The sequence below is a fragment of the Halichoeres trimaculatus genome, unplaced genomic scaffold (genome assembly GCF_033239565.1).
Source record: "Halichoeres trimaculatus isolate MK-OKI-2021-1 unplaced genomic scaffold, fHalTri1.1 fHalTri1_scaffold_9, whole genome shotgun sequence".
Lineage (NCBI taxonomy): Eukaryota > Metazoa > Chordata > Actinopteri > Labriformes > Labridae > Halichoeres > Halichoeres trimaculatus.
The window spans coordinates 28,539,683-28,561,043 of NW_027437188.1; the positions used below are offsets into that span (position 1 = coordinate 28,539,683).

The 21,361-nt window shown below is 41.4% G+C and overlaps 1 protein-coding gene across 4 annotated transcripts in view; it reads right to left on the minus strand.

Moving 5' to 3' along the window:
• Window positions 1-12,275: 12,275 nt before the first annotated feature.
• Window positions 12,276-21,361, minus strand: part of robo1 (roundabout, axon guidance receptor, homolog 1 (Drosophila)) — a 265,137-nt gene continuing 256,051 nt past the window's right edge. For all 4 annotated transcript variants that reach the window (XM_074678930.1, XM_074678933.1, XM_074678931.1 and 1 more), the window contains 7 exons: window positions 20,017-20,161; window positions 19,498-19,728; window positions 18,364-18,863; window positions 18,113-18,274; window positions 13,896-14,171; window positions 13,627-13,820; window positions 12,276-13,538 (listed from right to left, as the gene is read on the minus strand). In XM_074678930.1, the coding sequence (XP_074535031.1) occupies window positions 13,524-13,538; window positions 13,627-13,820; window positions 13,896-14,171; window positions 18,113-18,274; window positions 18,364-18,863; window positions 19,498-19,728; window positions 20,017-20,161 (1,523 nt within the window). In that variant the 3' untranslated portion in view covers window positions 12,276-13,523. The remainder of the gene's footprint in view (window positions 13,539-13,626; window positions 13,821-13,895; window positions 14,172-18,112; window positions 18,275-18,363; window positions 18,864-19,497; window positions 19,729-20,016; window positions 20,162-21,361) is intronic.

Consider the following 21,361-nt stretch of genomic DNA (forward strand, 5'->3'; position numbering starts at 1 on the left):
GAGAGATAAAAGCAGGAGGAAGATAGGTTGAGGGTCAGAAGGCAGGGGGAGGTAATGTGGTGAAAACTGGGAGAAGGCCAAGGTCAGTGTTAAAGGTCTGAAGACGACTGATTCAAAATAAAGAGCCTCAGAGAAATGAAGATGGAGCTGTCTTATATTCACCTATAGCAAACAAGCAGCTACATATAGCATGGTGATAAGATTTCTATAATAGAATAAATTCACCATAAAGTCAACAGCTGATCGTTAAAGCACATTATCCTTCTCATAATGGCTGTGTTATTGTTTTTAGTGCTTCAAATGTTCCACTTGTACAGCATATCTCCTGTCATCTACATCATAAACACTAACAGGAACCTCTGAGCTGAACAATGACTGGCTTGAATTCAGAACAATAAAGGAAAGAGCCCCTCTGTAGAATGGCAATTATTCAAAGGATCTGGCAGCTCTGATAAAATGAATGAAGTCTTATGACTTGGCAAACTGGCTTCATGGTTAATGCAGGACTTCCTGGACGGAGGTTTGAAGTTATTGGACGACCGTTCCCTGTGGGAGAGTGAAGTGATTTGGCTGTACGCTGCAGATGTCCACTGTACAGGGGAAGAGATAGTAGCTGTCTGCAGTAGGATGGATGAGAAAAGGAAATTAGAAGGACATAGACCCCGCATCAGTCTATGACTTGAATACCAGTGATGCTATCAAAGGAGCTATGCCATGAATGGTGAGAGAAGAGAAGAAACAATGGTTGCATCTTCATTCCTGTTCCAGATGCTTTCAGTGCAACACCTCATCTGAACAATTTAGAGGATCACCTCATACAGACAGAAGATAAATTGTTGTGCCTGTAATTGCCTCAACCTTTAACCTGGAGGCAGGAAGTGGTCACTTTGCCCTGGGAGGCCTAACGCTCTGCCTCCATCATCAGCAGCATCGGCTATTGACACATCTCAGTAATAGCCCACCTTAGGGCTGCTAGCTTCACACAGAGTAATGATGACCCATGCTTGCCTGCAAGCAACTGCTTTTCTTCTCATCGATGCAATTACTGCACTGAGGCATGGCTGCTGAAAGCCCCCGCAGAAAGAAGGGAGACCACCACGTCTTGTTTTGCCTCTTAACACCAATTCTGAACACAGTTGTTCTGATATTGTTTTTCCTAACCAATTTCAACTTCCAGGCTCAGATAGATGCACAGAAAGACTCATCCCAGGACCAGAATTATTAAATTTGATACCACACCTGAAAACCAGTAGTACATAAACTTGGATGTTTTAACATCTGGTGAATGATTATTGCACGTGGCATAGAAGTATTGGCAGTTTAAAAAAATGATATCAATTTTGGGGGGATTAGTGGGACTGAACACTTTAACTGACTAAAAGAACAGTTTCCAAGCTCTTGGTGAGCGTTGGAATTTTTTTGACTTGGGCAAAAAAAACAAAAAAACTTGAGGATTTACACCTATTTAGCATTGTCCCAATATTTATGTTGTTCTGCTTTGCAGGTTTACATGACATGCTTGTGATTACCGTAATGAACCACGTATCACTAAAAAGTGCAAATTCTTAGGTTTCTAATGCGGTTTGAATTTTTCTAATTGAACAAATGGTAAGAGAGTTACAGTAGAACCACTCCAGCCAAGGTGATAGATTTCTAGATTTCAATGATATCAAACACACATTTTGAAGCTTGTTTAATTAAGGAAGCTTTTACATGACAACCGTTTTGGGGGTGAAACGCAAAAGTATTGTTGCATTTTAGCCTCATATTTATACAGAAACAGCGTTTTAGCCGTCCTAAAAACGCAAACTTTTGAAAATGGCCTCCAGAATGCAAATTTTCTTAAATGCTGTTGATACCGTTGCCATGTAATCTTGAGCCGGCGTTTTAAGTGGAAATGCTGATATAACGCATCACTTTGTGCAAGTGCATACAACAGTACAACAATACTGTTGTAATGATCATCACAGACTACCATGTTGTGCTTGTGATGCTCAATCAACTTCTTTTGACTGTCTTTCTACAAACTGGCATCTGCTGCACTTCTTCTGCACTTAGCATTCGCCAAATACACCAGATGACCGGCTCAACTCTACTCTGGTGGAGATCTACCAAAAGCAGTGTATAGACAAGACAGTTATAGCGCCAACTACAGGCCTGGCATGCTTACTACAGCATTTTTAGTCTGTCAGCGTTTCTGTTTAAACAGATTTTTTCACTGTGTTTTAACTGCGTTAAAACGTTGAAACGTTATTGTGTAAACGGGGCCTAAGAGATATCAACATTTCCATATTGTTGATCTCCCTGATTCTGAAAAACCTCCTAAGACATGTTAGTGTTTGGGGGTTTTATGGATCATAGTTTGGGGGTGCATTGACTTCCATGTTTGTTGCCATACAGCACTACAGGCAGTACCAGCTGACAGCACTGACACTCTGACATCAAAATGACTCTTCCTTAGAAAAGAGACTTTGTCTGAATGCACAGGGCTAATCTGTTAATCTGTAATACTGATATGGATACAGGGTATGTTCAGTGCACAGGTTGTTGTGATGCATTAATTATTGTTGATGCACCCGCACGTTGAGCCCCCACCAGTGAAAAATGAGATGACAAAAGAGGTAATTTCCTCTTTCTCTCAAGACGGTGGGTAATTGTGTCTGAGTCTGTGTGAGGCTTCTCCCTCCCCATTCCTCCTGACAAAGACTTTAATTCACTGTAATTATACAGATGGATTGAAATATACAGCAAGACAGGGAATCACTCCAATTATGCAGAGTTGATTAAAACTTGGACCCCATGCCAGGGTGCTGCAGGAGCCTGGGAGGAGTCAAGATGTGCACCACAGATATCACATGCACCATGAGGACCAGAAGACTGAAACAAGGAGTGTTAAACTTCATCAGACCTAGCAGAAATATGACAATATGCAGATGATGGTGTGGTTTATAAAGAAGAGTTTGTGCTCCTCACAGAAGGCAAACTCCCCCTGATAGAATCTCACCAGCTCCTAATGAAGATGGATCAATGCTATTCATCTCCTGACAGCCGCACACAGCGTACAGAGCACCCCATCTTCCGCGCTACTTCGTAGCATATCGCTACAGCGTTTAGTGGTGGGGATACGTCCTTGGCATCTGGAGACTATGGCTAGTAGAGGAGAACGAAGAAGAAACAAAAGGAGGAAAGTGGAAGAAAACAGGAGAATAGGAAGAAACAGACACAGAGACCAAGAGAATGAGGAAGGGAAGAGGAAAAATATCACAAATAGGGAGGAACCAAGTGAAAAGGGCAAGACATTTGTCACCCTCTCCTGCAGGACCATAGGAAGAAAGAACAATATCATTAATCTCCTGACATTTCAATATTGTATTAACCTTTCTTGTGGAATTCACTGGGCTCATTAGTCTTTTTTGAGGGAGAGAAAAATAATAATCGATAGAACAAGCTCCAGACACGTCCTCGGAATAAACTGCAGTCAAATAACATACAACCCCCAGCCACTCATACGATGCTGCCCTGTCTGCAGCCATCCCTCTATGGCCTTTAAATTAAGAGTTTAAAAATTCAAAGCAATCAAAGCAGAAAGATAAATGGAGGTGATAGGGTGTAGCTGCTGCTCTGAAGTAGGTCATGATCATAAAGGAAACGAATGGTCGAGCTGTAAAACAACAGCTTAAGATGGCAACGCAAGCACATCAGCCATCTTATGTGAGGAGAGGAAAAAACAAAAAAACACCAAGGCCACACAAAGCGTGATGAACCCATGTCTCATCTCCCACGCTCATTCAGTCAGCAGCCTGTCAGCTGGGGAAGACTGAAAGAAAGGAAAGGAAAGAGGGTGGAGGATGGATCCAAAGGTTTAAGCTCCGACACCATCCTCCCTTCCTGAGCGTGCTCACCCATGTCCTCACCTTCCATCTATCAATGCCAACGGGAACAGCAGCCATTCAAATCAGCAGCCCTCCCTTCAACATTTGACTAAAAAAGCAGCCTGATTTATCCCCATTATGTGCACTCGCTGATCATGAAGCACCACCAGGCCTTTTGTTCATCATCATTTACATTTGGCCTCTCTGATTGGTGGTGTCAGTGTTTTGTTCAGCGTGTGCAGTGATGTTATGAAAATATGTTGCTTTTGAATGATGTGATTGTGTGTTTGTGTTACACATTCCTAACCAGGTGGGGGGGTCACCTGGGTTCAAGGGTTATTCAATACTGTCATTACAGATGTCCTCAACACCTTGACTACCAGACAAGAGCCTTGTAATGGGAGTATCTGAATTGACATGGAAATGAGTGGGTGGCTGATGCACACACCTACTCTATACGCCTGTCTGTGTGAGGGAGGCTTTTAATTAGTGAGCTTTCTTTTTCTAATTAAGTAGGAATCAATTAGATTTGGGATTGAAAAAATATAGTATTGGACAAGAACCTGATTAAGAATCCACAGGAGGACAACATATCATAAACACTTAAAGAGCAGGACTCTGAAGAAACACTGAAAAGATTTATGTAGCTAACCAGAAAAGCTTCATCAAAGTAAATGTTTTTATATTATTGGATCCCAAAAGCAGCAAAGCAGCGACCTTGACAGTTTCATGGCAGTGTCTGATGCATCAGTTATTTGGAAATGTACCAACTCTATTGGCATTTTATTTAATGGAAATGTTACAATTATAGTAATTAGTTTTGCTACCAATGGTTTCTCATTTACACTTTCCAAAAAAATGGGGATCAGATACCAGAATCTGTTGTGTTTTTCAGGGATAAAGACTCCGATTCCCATGAGTGCTACCACCCACTGTTGTAAGGACATGGCTCTAACCAAGGTGTGTTTGTTATGATATATGATTTGATATGATATGATATGATATGATATGATATGATATGATATGATATGATATGATATGATATGATATGATATGATATGATATGATATAAATAAATGGAGGGTAGAACTTCATTTAAATGCTGCTTTTCTTTGTTTAAGACAACTTTTCCCAGGATGCAAAGCAACAAGGTTATGTATTTTTCAATAGTTATGTTGCACCATTGTTTGAAAAATGGCAACAATCAAACTTTGTAAGCTTACTTTGTTGTGTAGTTTAGGGGCCGTTTACATGACACCAGTTTTAGGGTGAAAGGCAAAAGTATTGTCAGCATTTTAGCCAACCTAAAATACAAAGGTTTGAAAACTGCCACCAGAGTGGAATTTTTCTTAAATGCTGCCACCGCTGTGTGAACAACAAGCCGGCATTTTCAGTGACATACACTGCTTTGCACAAGCGCATACAACAGTCCATCAGTACCGTTGTTATGATCATCACGGACTACCATGTTGTGCTTCTGTGGCTCAATCTGCTGACTGTCTTTCAATAATTGTACATCTGTTGCTCCACTTCTGTACTAAGCATTCACCAATACACCAGATGATCTGTCCAACTCTACTTTGATGGAGATCTACCAAAAGCTGTCTGGATACGACAGTTAAAGCGCCAGCTACAGGCCTGGCATGCTTACTACAGTGTTGTCAGTCCGTCAGCGTTTTTGTCTAAACGCAGATATTTTTCACTGCGTTTTTGGATGAAACGTTGTTGTGTAAACAGGGCCTTGTTGTACAGAAGGTGAGCAGGCTATGGGCATGGTCCTACCAGCCATCTCTACCGTGCTTAGGCACCCTTTAACCCTAAAGTCCAGTTTGGTTGGCCAGTGTAACCACAAGTGTATGTGCCTTAGCACAGACTTCATGCACAGCACACGCACTTACACAACAAAGGCAAGACATACAATCACTGCAACCGCTCCTCTTAACAATCATTTTAAAAAATAACAAGTAGTTAGACCAAAAAGGGATAGTTGACTCAGACCTGGGGCCCTCTGTACTGAAAAGGTTGGGCCCAGGGGTCAAAAAGTTTAAAAACCCCTTCTCTTTGTCCGTAATGTGTAATCTTGGTGTATCCTGGTTGTGTCATACCAGTGCCATCTACCATTTGCCAACTCCAGCTTCACCAAGCAGAACAAACATAACCTGGTAAATGATCTCGAGATCACGTTATGTCATACCAGTTTACAGTTTGTGTTGTTTTTTTTTTTTTGCTGTGTAGTTTTGGTCCTCTCTAGTATCCATTGCCTTTAACTGTTTCCCTTCAGTGCAGTGAATCTGTCTGTTCTCACCAATCAAAGAGCCCAATAACAATCATAAGCACGTTGATGAAGACCATTACTCACTGATATTAAATTTACAGTGAGTTCAGCTTACAGACAGGACAGCAGAGAAAAAGCTGAGGGGGGGAGATTTCAGAGGACGGCAGGAGAAGGCGATATTCCTGTGGGTTAATTGTGCGGACCCCATCGGCACTAAATAAGGATGGTTAGAATGACTGGCTAAGTGACAAATGGATGTACAAATCACCCAGATTACTTCCCAGTTATTAAAAAACTTGGATTTGGCCCGTTTCCACATTCCCTCTCTCATTACGTCTGGTGGTCTCACCACTGATGGCTATCTTTCACAATAACTCATTTCTGTCTCATTTTCACGAGTCGAAACAAGCCTAAGTGTTTAACATTGATTAAAAACAACTTTTTGTAATGATATCAAATTGTGATGAGACGGTTAGCGAGATCATTAAACGTAAATGACTTTTGATTGATTGTCTGAAGAGGCGGCGTCTGACCTGCAGCTGTAGTGTAAATGGCTGTGGAGAGGTGCTGCTAAGCTGTCTAAACACTCTGCACCTGTGATGACGGGCTCCTCGCCGGCGCCCTCGCCGAGGATAGCGACAGTAAGCCGAGTTGTCAGACAGTGCACAGCTGTTCACTTAATTACCTCCTAGTTTGGGAAGGAGGTTAATGAAGCAGTTTGGCGATCAGAAATGAGAGACAGCCTGAATGTGCACAAAAGAAATTAGTTTCTGGCTGCTGGGAAAGAGTTGAAAGCAAACGCAGTTTGAATTATTGATTGCGAAAAAGTGAAACACTGAACACATAAAGGAAGAGGAAGCAGGGGGAGGAGGAGAGATTAGTTTGCTTTACAAAACTGTACACGCTCCCTATAATACTGTAAATATAGTCATTAGGCCTTAAACTGATATTAGTGTTTCAGTGGATTGGAGGGAAATGATTTCTCTTAATGTACTTCCTTCTGAGAAATTACTCTCATTCTCTGACTTGTATACATTGTATCATTCCCCGCCTAAGAAAGAAGCTAAACCTGGCTTCTGACTGACACTTTTTTCAGTCTTGTGAAAGTTACTTGATGGAAAACATTTTGCTTTTATTCTGTTGATCTTGATAAAGGTTTTGTTGAGATTTAACCAAACAAATAGTGGTAATTCCCAGCAACACAACACTGTTAACAATGACTTCACAGGATTTAAAGAAAAAAAAAAAAGATAATACAGTATATTTCAGACTCATATACAGTACAATTAACTAGATAGCATTGCTTTTGTACAGTATTTAAGCATAGACTGTATAAAACATAGATGTAGTCTTTCTGACGTCACCGTCTGTTTCTGAAACAGAAAATGAAGCATATCGTCTATAGCTGCCATATTGGTAGTGGCAATATGTGTGTGCCGATAAAGGAATTAGCAACTCAGACAGAAGACGTTTTTTGAACCAGGCTATAAATAGGTTAATTTCTGCTTTGGAAATGTTTTTTTTTGGCTTGGTGTGTATGTGACTTCCGGTACTTCCAGAGCCAGCCTCAAGCGAACACTGGAGAAACAGCAGATTTTAGCACTTCTGCATTGTCTCATATTCTCAGACAGTAGATTGCCGCTTGTATTTAAGTGAAGCTGGCTACAGCTACAGTGAGATTTAATTAGTAAGATTCATAGTAATATTTGAAACAATAAGTCCTTGTTTTCATTCACTGGTCCACAAAAACTGTCTTTTTTGTCTGAATGATGAAGATGAATTTTGTCACCTGAACTAAAAACTGTTAGTAACAGTATTCCTTGGCTGTGGCTACCTCATAAATAAGGCTAACATTAGATAAAACTATGCATTTGATATATTTTCCTGGGAGTATTGGGAGTTTACAACCAGTAAAAATATGAAATTATGACGGCTAGTAGGTATTAGAAGATTTGCAAATTGAAACGCTTTGCAAACGGCAAACAAAACAATGAAAAACATGAAGACAAACTGAACAAGAATGCAAGAGCCACAAAACAACCCAAATACAATCACAACAGAAGAGGTCAATTAAGCTTTTTGGAACTGATGGTTATCCCAACTGATACAGAAAAATTCTCAAAGTAAGAAAAAAAAGTTTTTATTTTTACTTGAGCTATGCTAAATAAAGCTACAAAGCTAACATCATGGCATGAATTGTTCTTAAAGCTAAATGTAAAAGAATTCATTTCCGTTAAATTGCGTTCCATTTGCATTGGTGCTTTTCGTTATTGCAGTTGTGTTTTGTCTTTTTTCATTTTTAACTTGCAAATCATATGACACCTACCAACCTCCGTGGAAAACCCTCAGTTGTAGCTTTGAACATGGTAGCATTCATCACGCAATTATAACTAAATGGCGCTGAAAAAAATCTGGTTGTGACTTTAGAGAGTAAAAAGGGTTTTTGTTTTTTAGTGATGAATTAAACAACAACAACAACAAAAATTAGTTAGCTCGCTACAGTCATAGCTATTTTGCCTTTCTTTTTAGGTTTATAAACATTATCAATATTTGAAAAATATATTGAAAAATAAACCAAACTGGATTGAACTATGTGTGTATGTATGTATGTATTTGTGTATGAATATGTGTCTATGTGTGTGTTTGATGAGTGTGTGCATCTATACATGTCAATTAGTCAGTCTTTTGCCCTGTGCTACTTGAACTACCTTTCGCTTGATATGAAAACATATATCCAATAAGTCCCTTTGTCCACCATGTTCATTATGGCAGTCATGAAAGGATAAATCTTCTGTTTCATCCAGCAGAGGTACCTCAGACTTCAAACTGTTGTCCTCTACTGAGGACAACAAAGTATAGCTAGGTCTTAAGAGGCTAAATATATTATTGGCATTTCTCCTTATCCAATGTTTTGTATGTTTTGAGGAACTGCTGTTTGTATTTACTGTGTGTAGGATGCTGTTCTTACATTAGAAGTGCCTGTTTTCATCCCCCTCCCTCAGCTTGCGTGCAGCAGACATGCCAGCACACCTCTCCCCCAGCATACAGGTAGAGTAACTGTAAGGACCAGAGCAGAGCCCAGCTGCCTCATCCTGCATATTCATGCCATTATGGGCTGAATAACCCTGGCAGACAGAGTATCTGCTTAATGTCCTTAATCACCTGCATCTCATTGTGGGGCCTGGACACACCTCCACTCATTAAAATGATGGATGGAAGCATAAGGGGATGCTCTCCCCTGTTCCAAATTTGTTCTTGTTTAGAAAGGTGCTTATTAGGGAACACCTGGGGGAATGGAGGGGGGAGGAGAGAACCAAGAGGGGGAGGAGGCAGTAATCCAGACACCACAGTTATCATAGCTGAACTATTCCAAAGAAATAAAGCATAACAGGATTCAATTAATGGTGTTCACTTTTTATTTGCCCACTTTAAAAATGAGCCCAAATTTCACTGTTGCACAGAAAAGGGCTAATAGTCCTATTTGATTTAAAATGCCATAAAAGCTTTAAAGCTCCTGATTATACTACTTTTCTTTTTATATTCATTAATTTTGGCTTTTAAAACTGTGGTCAAACCACAAATTATGTTTCACAAAATGAGCCAAATTTTCACCATTTGTAGCAATAAATGAGTGGTTGTTGAATCCCTGATGGCTTTGAGCAGAGCAATCACATTCTCTCCCTTTCTCTCTTGTCCGGGATTTTGGGTGGGCAGTGCCAGTCATTAGCTTGTAAAAACAGGACTTCTTTGAGACTCCAGGGGGGAGTATATAGGGGAAGAACTTTCGTTCTTTCCTTATCTTTGTTGTTTGAATAAGCCAGACAGACGATGGACATTAAAGACTCCCACTGGCCGGGTTACTGCCTCCATGAAAACAGGCAGTGAGAATTTTAGATGTACTAAACTGGAAATGAAGTATTTATCCTCCAATAAAGACAAGTTAAGGGTGACTATTGGGTTAGGGTTAAACTGGCTCAGTATAGATCAATTTAGAAATCTGGTTCAGGACCAAGGTCAGACCCAGTGTCCGTCCCAGATTATCTTCTAATGTGAGCAGATGTTGGATCAATCTTGAGCCTAACGACTGACTCACAACCTCATGCACAGCCCCCGAAATAAATCTCAATCGTGTTTAATTTTCATTGGGATGGTTATGACAAAAGCCAATCAGAGAGAGACGTCTACGAGGGAAATGATCAGAAATAATCAGAGACAAAAATGGCCCCTACGAAGGAGCAGAGTGTGTGGGTGGGTTGGACAGCGGAGATGGAGGACTTTTTTGTGAATCTGTGGCAAGACCACTATTGTCCATACAATGTCATCTGCAAGGATCATCACTGCCGCTCTAAGAAAGACAAAAAGTTGTTGAGAAATCGCCAGCAGCACCACATTTGCCTCCATTTTTTGTGCTTTTGTTTATATTTGCTTCCTTGTGACATGACATAGGGTCATGTAATGCCTCTCTGGTCTGATAATCTTGATGAAATCCTGTAGTGTGTGCTGGTCATTATTTTCAAATCTTGTCGTGTGCACATTAAAGATTTTAAAGAAGATTCTCTTTATATGTGTGATACAACCTGACTTGGGTCTAGACTCTAGAGTGAGCCTTGCTCTAGAGTTGGGTTTGGCTCATTGTTGTGTTTGAAGTTAGGGTAAGGGTTGGAGGGTTAGAAGCCAGTGGTTAGGATGTAGAGTAAGGGTTGAAGGCAGGGGGTTAGAATTAGGGTTAGGGTTGGTTCACACCTATGGTAGAGTTCTGACCCCGGTCAAGAAATACATAAACCAGAACCAAATATTAACCCAGCTAAAGTCCAAAGTGCTCATTTTGAACTACCCATCATCAAGCTGTATTAGGTTAAGTTGTAATCAATCTAGACCTTTTAAGTTGAATATAATCCCCCCACTGCTTGTTTTGGCCTCTCTCCTTAGCTTCTGGTGCCTTCATTGACAAAGGAAGCTGATATTGTGAGTAATGAAGATCACTGATAGAACTGTCCTGAGATGATACATTTGAATCCGATCAGAAGTATCTGTTTAGCCTCTGAGCTGAGAATATTGATAGTTCCCTCCTTCTCTGTGTTGTTGAAGTACGTTGTGTCCTTTCGATCGAGGCCAGCTGAGATGATTTCAAATTAAAATGCAGCCGATACTCTGACATTGAGCTTTATTACGGTGCTGCTGAATTACAGCCTTCATAAATGTGTCGGTAAAATACATTTGCTCATATCGCCACAAATGTTATTGTAGGGCACTTTGCACATGTCGATAATGATCATACCCTTTTTCATTGGAGTGTTTTAAGTTCGTAGTTAAAAATGAGCTTTATTTTCATTAAAATTAACAGTGATAAGTGTACTGTAAGTCTTTGTTAATATAATATGTTTGAACATACAACTTCATGTAAAGACACAAGACACATACAGCCTTTTACTAACAAGTCGATCAATGTAGCCACAGCTGTGTGTACTTGCAACAAACAGTGACAGCTGCCTTTACAAACTCGACGAGCTCCATGAACGAGGAAACAAACTGTAATAGTTTACTGCTTCTTTTTCATCCTTTTCTTTGACAGAGCAACACGAATGTTGATTTGCAAACAAGTGGTCAAGGACGTTTCCATTGGAAACAGGCTCCTGCATATGTACCCAGTTTCCTGGTGATTGCTAGTGGAAAGCTAATACTGGTACTGAGTATAAGAGAGATTCACAAGTATAGAAAAGAAGGGCGGAATTGAGATTTGAGTCTTCCCAAAGACACTTCAACACTCCGTGCATGAGCATGAAGCTCCTCGACGGAAGCTCCGTTGAGTTTTGCATGACATTGCTGCTCTAAAAACATGAAGTTTTATATCTGACACAATTTTTAAAAATATTTTGTACAACAAAGAATACACCTTCAGCTGTGTTTGTATAATGGTTTACATTTTCAAATGTTCTGGTTGGAAATGATCTTTTGTTTGGTCACTTTTTTCTTTACAAGATCACTTTTTACACTACAAGAAGCATCTGTCTTTGACGCTGTAGAATATTGTGCAATGTTTTGCTGTGATAAGAAACAGCATCAGAGGCCAGCACAGCCTAGTCCGTGAAGATAAATAAATAGCCAGACAACTTGTTTAGTTTGGACTTTTTTATTCATCTCTTTTTTTTTTAGTTCTTTTTACTTTTTTTGCTTTACGAAACAAATGTTTGCAGATGTCCTATGAATAAACAACAGCACCCTTTTCTCCTTAAAAACAGGGGTCCACTCCCCTGCCCTGTCAAGAAAAGAGACTCTTCTTGTCCAATCACAACCCCTCCAGATTTCCAAAGTGACTCTTCTCTCCTGTGTTTGACATTCCTTTAAGTGCATTAGTAGACAACGAAACCTTTTGGATTAATGTGCAACAGCTGAGTTCATGGTCAATGTGAAAAGATATTTACATTGCAGCTATGAGTCACATTACTGTCTTTTTTTTTTAAATCACTTGAGCTCGCGTCAGAACTGGAGAGGGAGACAATCACAACGCAAGGAGTCTCCTTTCAAGCACAGCCTTCGTAAACAGCAACCTTTACCTACATTATCATCATCATCATCATCATCATCGTCATCATCGTCAGGATTAACTAGACTCTTTTGTCATACCTGTTTTCCTCCAGTAAGACAAAAAGGTTAATAGATAGAATGGTTTAAAATAAAGTTTAGTGATTGTGCTTTTAAAACCAAAGTAAAACAAATAACAAACATTGACGACAACACGAAACATAACAGTGCATTACAAAAAACAAAAACCAAAGAAAAAAATCCCAAAGTGGCACTTTCTTGGGGCAGCTAAATAATATAGCATTTACAACATGGATGGAAATGATAAAATAATAATTATATTTACTGGCATAATAAAATTAGAATTCGCAAAATAAAAACAAGGAAGACAAATTTGAGGTACCACGATGGGTAAAACAAGAGGACATCATGTTTACACGTATATTTACAGACAGTCCACCTCTTTCTCTGCTTGCAGCTATTTTATTACAGTAACATGTGACTGTATGGGCTCCCACAGTTCTGGTCAAAGGCAAGCCGAGTCATGTCAATGTCTGGAGTAGGATTTCCCTCCATATTGCATTGGAATTTAACATAAATATACTACTGCGAGTTTTGTTTTGAATGCACCATTCTTTTATCTTCAGACGCTCTTTCCTTTTTTTTAAATGGACAAAGAAAATGATAAGTTAGAAAAGAACAGTAGGTCTGTTTTCCAGATGTAAAGAAACACTACTGATGGCAGCAAACATGATGGTGAAATACTGAGATATTTAAAATTGTAAGAGAAACAATGGTGCTCCACTCTTGGAAAAATCAGGACAGTTCCTCGTTTTTTTTCTCTCCTGTGTTCTTCAGCTTTCTACCATCTGGATGGAAAAACACAAACATCATGGTTAAGCTTTGTTTCTTGAATGGCTGATGTGTTTTGAATCAGAATGTGGACTTGATTTGTACCTCTAGCTCTTCATCTCCTGGTGTGAAGGCCCCCGTGGTGTTGAGGCCCATATCTGCAGGGTTCCTGCGGCCCCCCTCTCCTCTCCGTCGACCCCCTGAGCCCCTGGAGGACATGGAGCTGGAGGAGCTGGGGTCTCGAGGGCTGTTGACTGTTGGGAACTGTGGTCGGCTGTAGGGCAAAATGTCCTCTGACCCTGGAGGAGAATATTAATGAGTGGAACTTTATCTTTACCAAAACACAGTAAAAGATTCCCTCTCGATGTGTTTACCTGCGTGTTGGCGTGCCTTGTTGGCGATGCTACCCTCGTGTTTATTCCCTTTCCCTCCTTGAGCAGTCTTTTGTCTCTCCTGAGCGTCCTTACGCTCAGACGAGCTGGTTCTGGTGTCAGAGCCATCTCGGGGCCGGTAGCTTCCCGTCCCCCCTCTTTTGTCTCGACCCTCACCTGTTTTCGGGGACACAACTCCTCTTCCTTCCAGGGCTGCCTTTGAAGGGTGTGTCGGTGACTTTAGCACTGCTGGGGGAGGGATAGGTGGAGGTGGGAGATCTGAGGGATAAACACAGGAAGTAAGAACACATTAACATCAATTACTCAGGTTGTGGTGATTACACAAATGTGAGCAAGGAGAATCTGTGTACTCTTGAAACTTTTATGTGTACAATCTGTCACTCAGCTGCCTCACACCTGCAAGGTGATACGCAAACACAGCTGGGGCGTGTGTACACACTCTCAGTGCTGTACACTCCACAGTAAACAGAAGAGATGACATTACGGAGGAGGAATAAGGGAGAGTTATGAGATCTGGGTGAGAAGCGAGGAGGGAGGAGGAAGAGGAGAGCGTGACGGTCAGCAGCTGGCTCTCTGACCTACTCGACTTCCCCCTGTCGATGAATCGATGCTGCTCGTCCTTGGGCCATTATTCATACGAGACTGTTCGCCGCGCCGCCTAGCCTCTCTCACACCACATCTAAACAGACGGCAGAGAAAAGCCTTGTCCGTCTGCGATCGATGGCTTCTCATCTTCTAATCAGCTTCCCGACCTGAAGGATGGTTTGTCAGCGACCAGGCACATAATCCACGTAGGATTAGAAAGTTAATAAACATGGCAAGTGCTAACTCTTACACCTTTCCTGCATCCTGAAGGCCAACGTAGATTCTCGTAGACTTTGCAGAGAAGAATCAAAGCTTTTATTTCCTTTTTTTAAAGGCTAATGGGGCAGTTGATGTCTTTATTGCGTTTGGGTGGCGGAATCAGGCAGCTTCAATACACTCCTCTGATTATCCTCCACTTCCATCCACTCGTCCTGAATACAAAAGGGGAGCGAGTCAATATCATACAGCAGAGAGGCGTCTGCAGTTTTTTAATATCTCTCTTGCCTCCTGAGTCCTGCCTTGGTCTGAGTCCGATCAATGCCACAGTCGGTGAGATATAGCTCACTGCACGGGAAGAGCGTCTGTTAGATTTATGAGGAAATATCAGCAAGGATGGAGCTCAGGTCTGAAATGTGGCTCTGGGCTCGCCAGGGTGGGTGTAACAGAAGGTCTGGTGGTTAATTAGACAGACAGGGAGGAGACAGAGCGACAGGAAGAGGAAGGAGTTAACTTCAGGGAGGCAGACGGAGGCACTAGAAATGAATATCAGGAATTTAACTCTGTTTTCATATCCACAGCAGACACAAAGCAGTAGCTTACATTTTTTTTGTACTAATTTTTTATTGCCAACAGGAGATGGTTCTTTTATATGTAGGTATATGAACTCAAAACACAAAAATCAATTTTTTTCTTCTTCTTTTTCTATCCATCTTGAGTCTTAAGACATCACCTCCCCTCACCCATCACCTCAGCACCAGCCCTCAAAACCTCAAACATGGGATGTTTAGTGGGGGTTGAAGAGAAGACAGAGAGAAGGGGCAGACGAGGCAATAACCTCCAAATGAAAAACAATCCATTCAGATCAAATGCAATCAGCGGGAGGCCTGATGGACAGACAGAACCTCCGAGCTGTCATCCGCCCCCTCGCTGCTCAAACAAAGACAGAGGAGTGAGACGGAGCAGCACTGGAGGAGAGGAGAGGAGAGGGATGGAGAGATCACTGCAGAGGGAGGGAAAGGAGCCAGGATATAAGGATGATGGCAGGAGGTGGGGGTTCGGGTAAGAGGGGTGGGATTTTCTGCAGTGATATAGCTGGTCTGGCTTCTAGTGAGCTGGATATTAAATCTCCCTGCCAAGTGCTTCCAACACCCAAGGACACCTGACACTGTGAGGAGAGCAAGAGCTGGGACGGCTCACACTGTACACAGCAGAGACAGGAAGAGCACACACTCACATACTGATAGATGTTATAGAAAAAAAAAGACTTTCTACGAGATCAAAGCAGAGAGGAAACAGCCAGAAAAGGAACTTGTAGGTCGTGTGTGTTTTTAAAGAATGACGCCATAAAAAGTCAATCGCTCTTTTACTTAACAAGGTAAAAGCCTCTCCTCCTGCTCCGGTATTTAGCCCCTGTTTGCTCTATGTCCGGCCTCGCTAAGCAAAAGGTGGCACTTCAGTATGATCCTGAGCACCTGGATCAATTTCATTAGTGGCTGAGTGAAGAGACGTCCCAGTGTCAGCAGAGCCAGGCCGGCCAGATCTCCCTTGGGACAGCAGATAACCCCCCCACCCCCCCTTCGTCCCCGCTGTGGCCTCTATCCCAGCACTTCCTGGCTCTGCTCAGCAGCATCACAGCTTCAGAGTGATGAAGTGTTTGCATCAACACATTAGAGAAATTATTCAAAGTTTGGCTCACAGAATATCCACACTGCACTTTTCTCCTCATGTTGGAGGAAATTGAGAATCAGCCACTGATACAAACTGACCATCTGTGTAGCTGCTGTAACAGTACTGCTGCTTTATGTCTCTGTCTCCATCACTCTGTTGGCTGCCTTTGATTAGTACAACCTTTGACGGACAACCATGATCATACCTGCCAAAGAGTTCCTGAAATATTTTTCTACAAACCATATTTGGCCGTGATTTTCACACCATTTTTTCAATTGTTTAGTTCTCCAAGAGAAATTGGAGATCTGCCGAAATGAATATTGAACAAACAAATTTATCCCATGTGTAGTAACAAATTGAGTAGTGAACAGTATATTTTTTTCTAAATAAGATAAGATAAGATAAGATAAAATTAGAGGAAGCAAATGTTCTTTTATGTTGCATGTCATATCTCCCCAGAGAAGACACACCCACACTTGAGTAAGCTCGTAGTTTAAGGTAACCTCCAACTCTGAAAATGCAGCTGTCTAAATTTCTGACTTGTTTAATGCAGAGTAATAAATTTCTACCAAAGAGTTCTGGCAATCAATCCAAAGCAAATACTGTATTTTTTTTTTTTTTTTAATGGCATGTTACCTCTGTTTCAGTTCCACGCAGAGCCAATAGGTGGCAGTAGAAGCCGAACCACATGTTGCAGTTTTTGCCTCAAATTACAAAACTGAAAGCATAGATAAGGATGTGTTTTGGATTTTTGCAAACACCAGAAAGTCTATGGCTGTTTCCACACCGCATACTACACTAGCAGTAATTACTATTTTGGCTGAAATTCAGTATGTAGTATGTGAAAACTTGCAAAAACTGCAGTATACTAAAAATCCCCTGATGTCCAACTGATCCAGGACAATTTCTTAGTATGCAACTATGCCAGGTATGTCTACCTGGCATATCGTTTCCCACAATGCACAGCAGTAACACTATTTGTCAATGTGGGTGAGCCATCTACTGCAATGAGTCAGCATTATAATTACAACACAACACTAACGTTAGATGGTCCGTGAGATAGAAGTGAAATGACGCAAAAGAAACACCAGGAAATCCTAGCACAAAAAAATCCCTTTCAGATTTATTTTCACGAAAGAATATAACTTTTGGTGTAAGATTAGAAATCAAGTATGATGATTTTGTGCTATATGATTAACAAATTTGTCAAAATGCCAAAATCTGCCCCAAAATTTCTTTTTTTACATTTATAATAAAGGCAAGAAAAAAAAAAAAAAACATTATCTGTAGCTCTGCTCCCGAAACTGGAAACCAAAGTAGGATACTATAAAACAGACCCAACAAAACAGTCATACTACATACTACAAGCAAAAGCAGTAGGTAGAATGTAGTGCCTACTACATTAACATGTAGTATATAGTAGGTGGTTTGGATAACGGTCTGGGTGTTTACGAGTTATTCTGCAGCCAAAAGCTGCAGTTCCTCATGTGTCCACTTGAGGCTGGCTACAAAAGCCCCAAAAGCCACATTCACACCCATTCTTTTGAGCCTGTCTCTGATTAAGCCATTACATAGGAGCATTTCTAATATGTAAACCAGAGTTTACAGGCTTACACTTTAAAAAACAAACATTGAATTCACCGAGTCTGCCTCCATGATTTATCGAAACAGTCCATATTTTTATCTCAACAACCTACTTTAAAATTGAAACAGGGTCTTATGTGTACCTTCATTGTAGACGTCACGTCGCTGGTTCCCTGGATGTCCCACAGGATGTTGTTTCTGCTTCTTCGGAGGCCTCCTGTGTACAGCTGCCATACTCATGTTACTGTCTGTGGACACGGGGCTGCCAGGGCGGTGGCCTGAAGGGTTTATTTGGTATTTTCGTGCTGAAAAAATCATAATAAAAAAAGTTGATTTATTCTGTCAAATTTTGTAGCAGCAACATTTCTTGTGGATTTGACAGATTTCGACCAACCTGAAGCCCCTCCCACTTCATGGCCTTGTGTGTTGGGATATTTAGCCACCCGGAGGGCAGAGTACTCTGCTGCTGCAGCAACGGCTTGAGCAAAGTCAGCATCAGTGAAGAAGGATCCATCTGATGAGCTGACGGCACTGGACCTCCCCGAAGAGACATTATCCTCTTCAGAGGCCGACCCCCAGCCGTTGATCATGGAGCCGGTCACCGAGCTCTCTAGGTCGCCCATGCTGGACGCCGGCGTCTGTTCCAGCCCTCGTAGCAGCAACCTTCGCGGATGCATTTGGGGATGGTGGGGGTGTGTGTGGGGGTGGGTGTGGTGGTAGTGCATCTTGGCCACTTCTGCATCTGTCTCATCACCCTCCTCCTCTTCCTCTTCCAGTATATCATCCTCCTCCTCCATGCCGTCAGTGTCCAAGGCCAACGGGCTGGTGATGTACCCATATGTGTGTGAAGGGGAGAGGGGCCGGGGAGGGGGTGGGGGGCTCACAGCATGGCGCCTGCAGGAAGTTACAAAGAAAAAGAATCAGAATCTGATCAAGATTGAAAAAACATACAGCTTTAATATTTGACTAAGGTGAGTTAGTCAATTATCCAGGTGAAATATACTTTGAATCAATGTTGATTATGTCCGACAAAACTGGAAGGACAAATATTCTGCAGTGATTTGAAATTTGCATTTTTTTCCTGGTGTTGTAGCTCAAACCAAAACTGTAGATGATTCAGTCTTTTTGTGGCCTAAAAAGAAATTATTTTCAGTTTTTCCTCACAGATGAACACTGAATGATTTCACCTTCAAACAAAAAAATAAATCCTGACCTTTATCCAATACTTATTTCAAAGAACCTTTAAAACTCTCCAAGTTGATTTTTATGCTTTACTGAAGTGAAACAAATTGCACCCCTGTAGGTGGGAAATAAATTGAAAGCAAAGATGTGCTTTTGGAAAGGGGCCAACAGCGCTGTGCAATATATAGAATCTGGAGTTAATGAGCTAAAACATGAAAAACACTACTGAATATGACATACTTTGGAGCTAATGTTTCTCTGTGAGGCTTTAAAGAAGAAGTGTATTTGCTGATTCTTTTATTTAGCAGCACTGTAACACCTTTGTTGGCTCTGTGATGCTCTGTACCTGCGTTCATGGCTGTCTGGTGCATCCTGAAGCATCGGCTGCATCTCCTCCTGTGGCGAGGGGGTGAGAGTGGCTGTGGACTGGTGGCTGTAGGACACAGCAGCAGGTGAGGATGCTGCCCCTCTGATGGGAGGAGTGGGCCCCCTCTCCATCTCCTCTTCCTCCTCCAGCTCGTCTGGCTGCAGGTACATGTGAGAGGGGGGCATGGGGCACTGCATGTCTGGGTCACAGCTGCCAAGAGAGAAAGAGAAAAAAACAAGCCTCATTACCTTCATATCAGTCAGAGGAAACATGCATGTTTTCATACACTGAAGGCAGAAAAACATGCACTAAATATTCATGCCATCTTTCTATCAAGGTTTGACAAGAACCAAGCGCTAATAGATAGGAAACCCTCAGGGGCAAATAGCTGCAGTGGATGTGAGAAAGAGGCGAAAAAGCAGGAAGTAGTATTTAAATACAGGGTGTGCATACCTGTCAGATTGTCTGTGTCTTTGTGTCTGCGCAGACATGTCCCACCTTTCTTCCATGGAGAGAGAATACTCCTCTGTGCTCCGGCTTGGGGGTGGGTTTGCAGGGGGAGGAGGCAGGAGGTCAGCCCAATTCATTGTGCTCTGTTTGGGTAGTTTTGGGGTGCGCACTCCCTTCTTGTGACCCTGACTTCCTGCTCAAAAACAAGGAAGAAAAGACACTCTGTCAGTCACTTACAGACACACCAGCTTCCATTCACTGTCTGAAAAACACATCAATTATTAATGCCCAAGAACTCACAGGTAATGAGTGAGGATTGACAGCAGATAAAATGTTTTAACAAGACGGGCTGACGAAAAAAAGATCATTCTACACATAAGAGTGCAAAGGCTAATTCAGCCCTCCACTTAATGCAAGCACACACACCCCTCGGTTATCAAATGATGGGAATACTTTAAAACACAGTTATTCCCTGCAGTGATATTACCCAGCACCAAGAGTAAAGGTAGAAGGAGAACAGAAAAAAAAAGTCCAATTAAGAGCAAACTATTAGAATAGTGAACCAATGAGCTGTGAGGTGCAGTGAGCATTTAAGGCTTCTCCTTAATGGCTTGAACTTCAAACGCAATATCAGAATGGATACATGGCATTAAGGTGGCAGCGTTGCATGCCGCCTGCAATGTGTTATCATTTGTCCTTGTCCGCAGAAAGACATCGAGGCCCTGATGAAATTAGGCGGCTGAATGCTGGAATTAAAGCAAAGCCAATTAAAGAAAGAAATGCAAGGACGAAAAGAAATAAGATAAAAAGTCAGAAAACACAACAAAATTTATCCTTTAATCCCATTTTCTTGAAACATTAGATGACGTCGCTCTAAGAATACTTGAGTATAACCCTGGTATGGAGCTGTTTTTAGACATTGTTGTCAGTTTCTTCTTTTCTTTGTTGGACATTTCTTCACCTTCTGAATGAATCTTCCTTTCAATTTGTCTTAAAGATAGGCTGACAGGAAATAAATCAAGTACTCATGCATTATAGCACGCATTATTATCACCTCAAAGTGATTTGTTGCCTCTGAGTGAAGTGGTTTATGTGGTTCGCAGCAATAGAAATCAAACATTGGAGGTTCAATAACAAACCCCATCAACATACAAACCTTTAAACAGGGGTAGGCAACCTTTTCCATAACTTATGCTCACGCCCAAAGTGCCAATACTTACTTTCTTTTTTAAAATAATTTGTAAATTATCAGTTTTTACAGCTTTTTTTTGCAGTATTCAAACATGCTCACAACAGAGTTTCTCCTTCATCTGTCTTCCATCGCTGTATCTTGACACAAAGGCCAATATCTTTCTGAAAGGGGCAACTTTTTGATTCTGGACACGACTGTGTC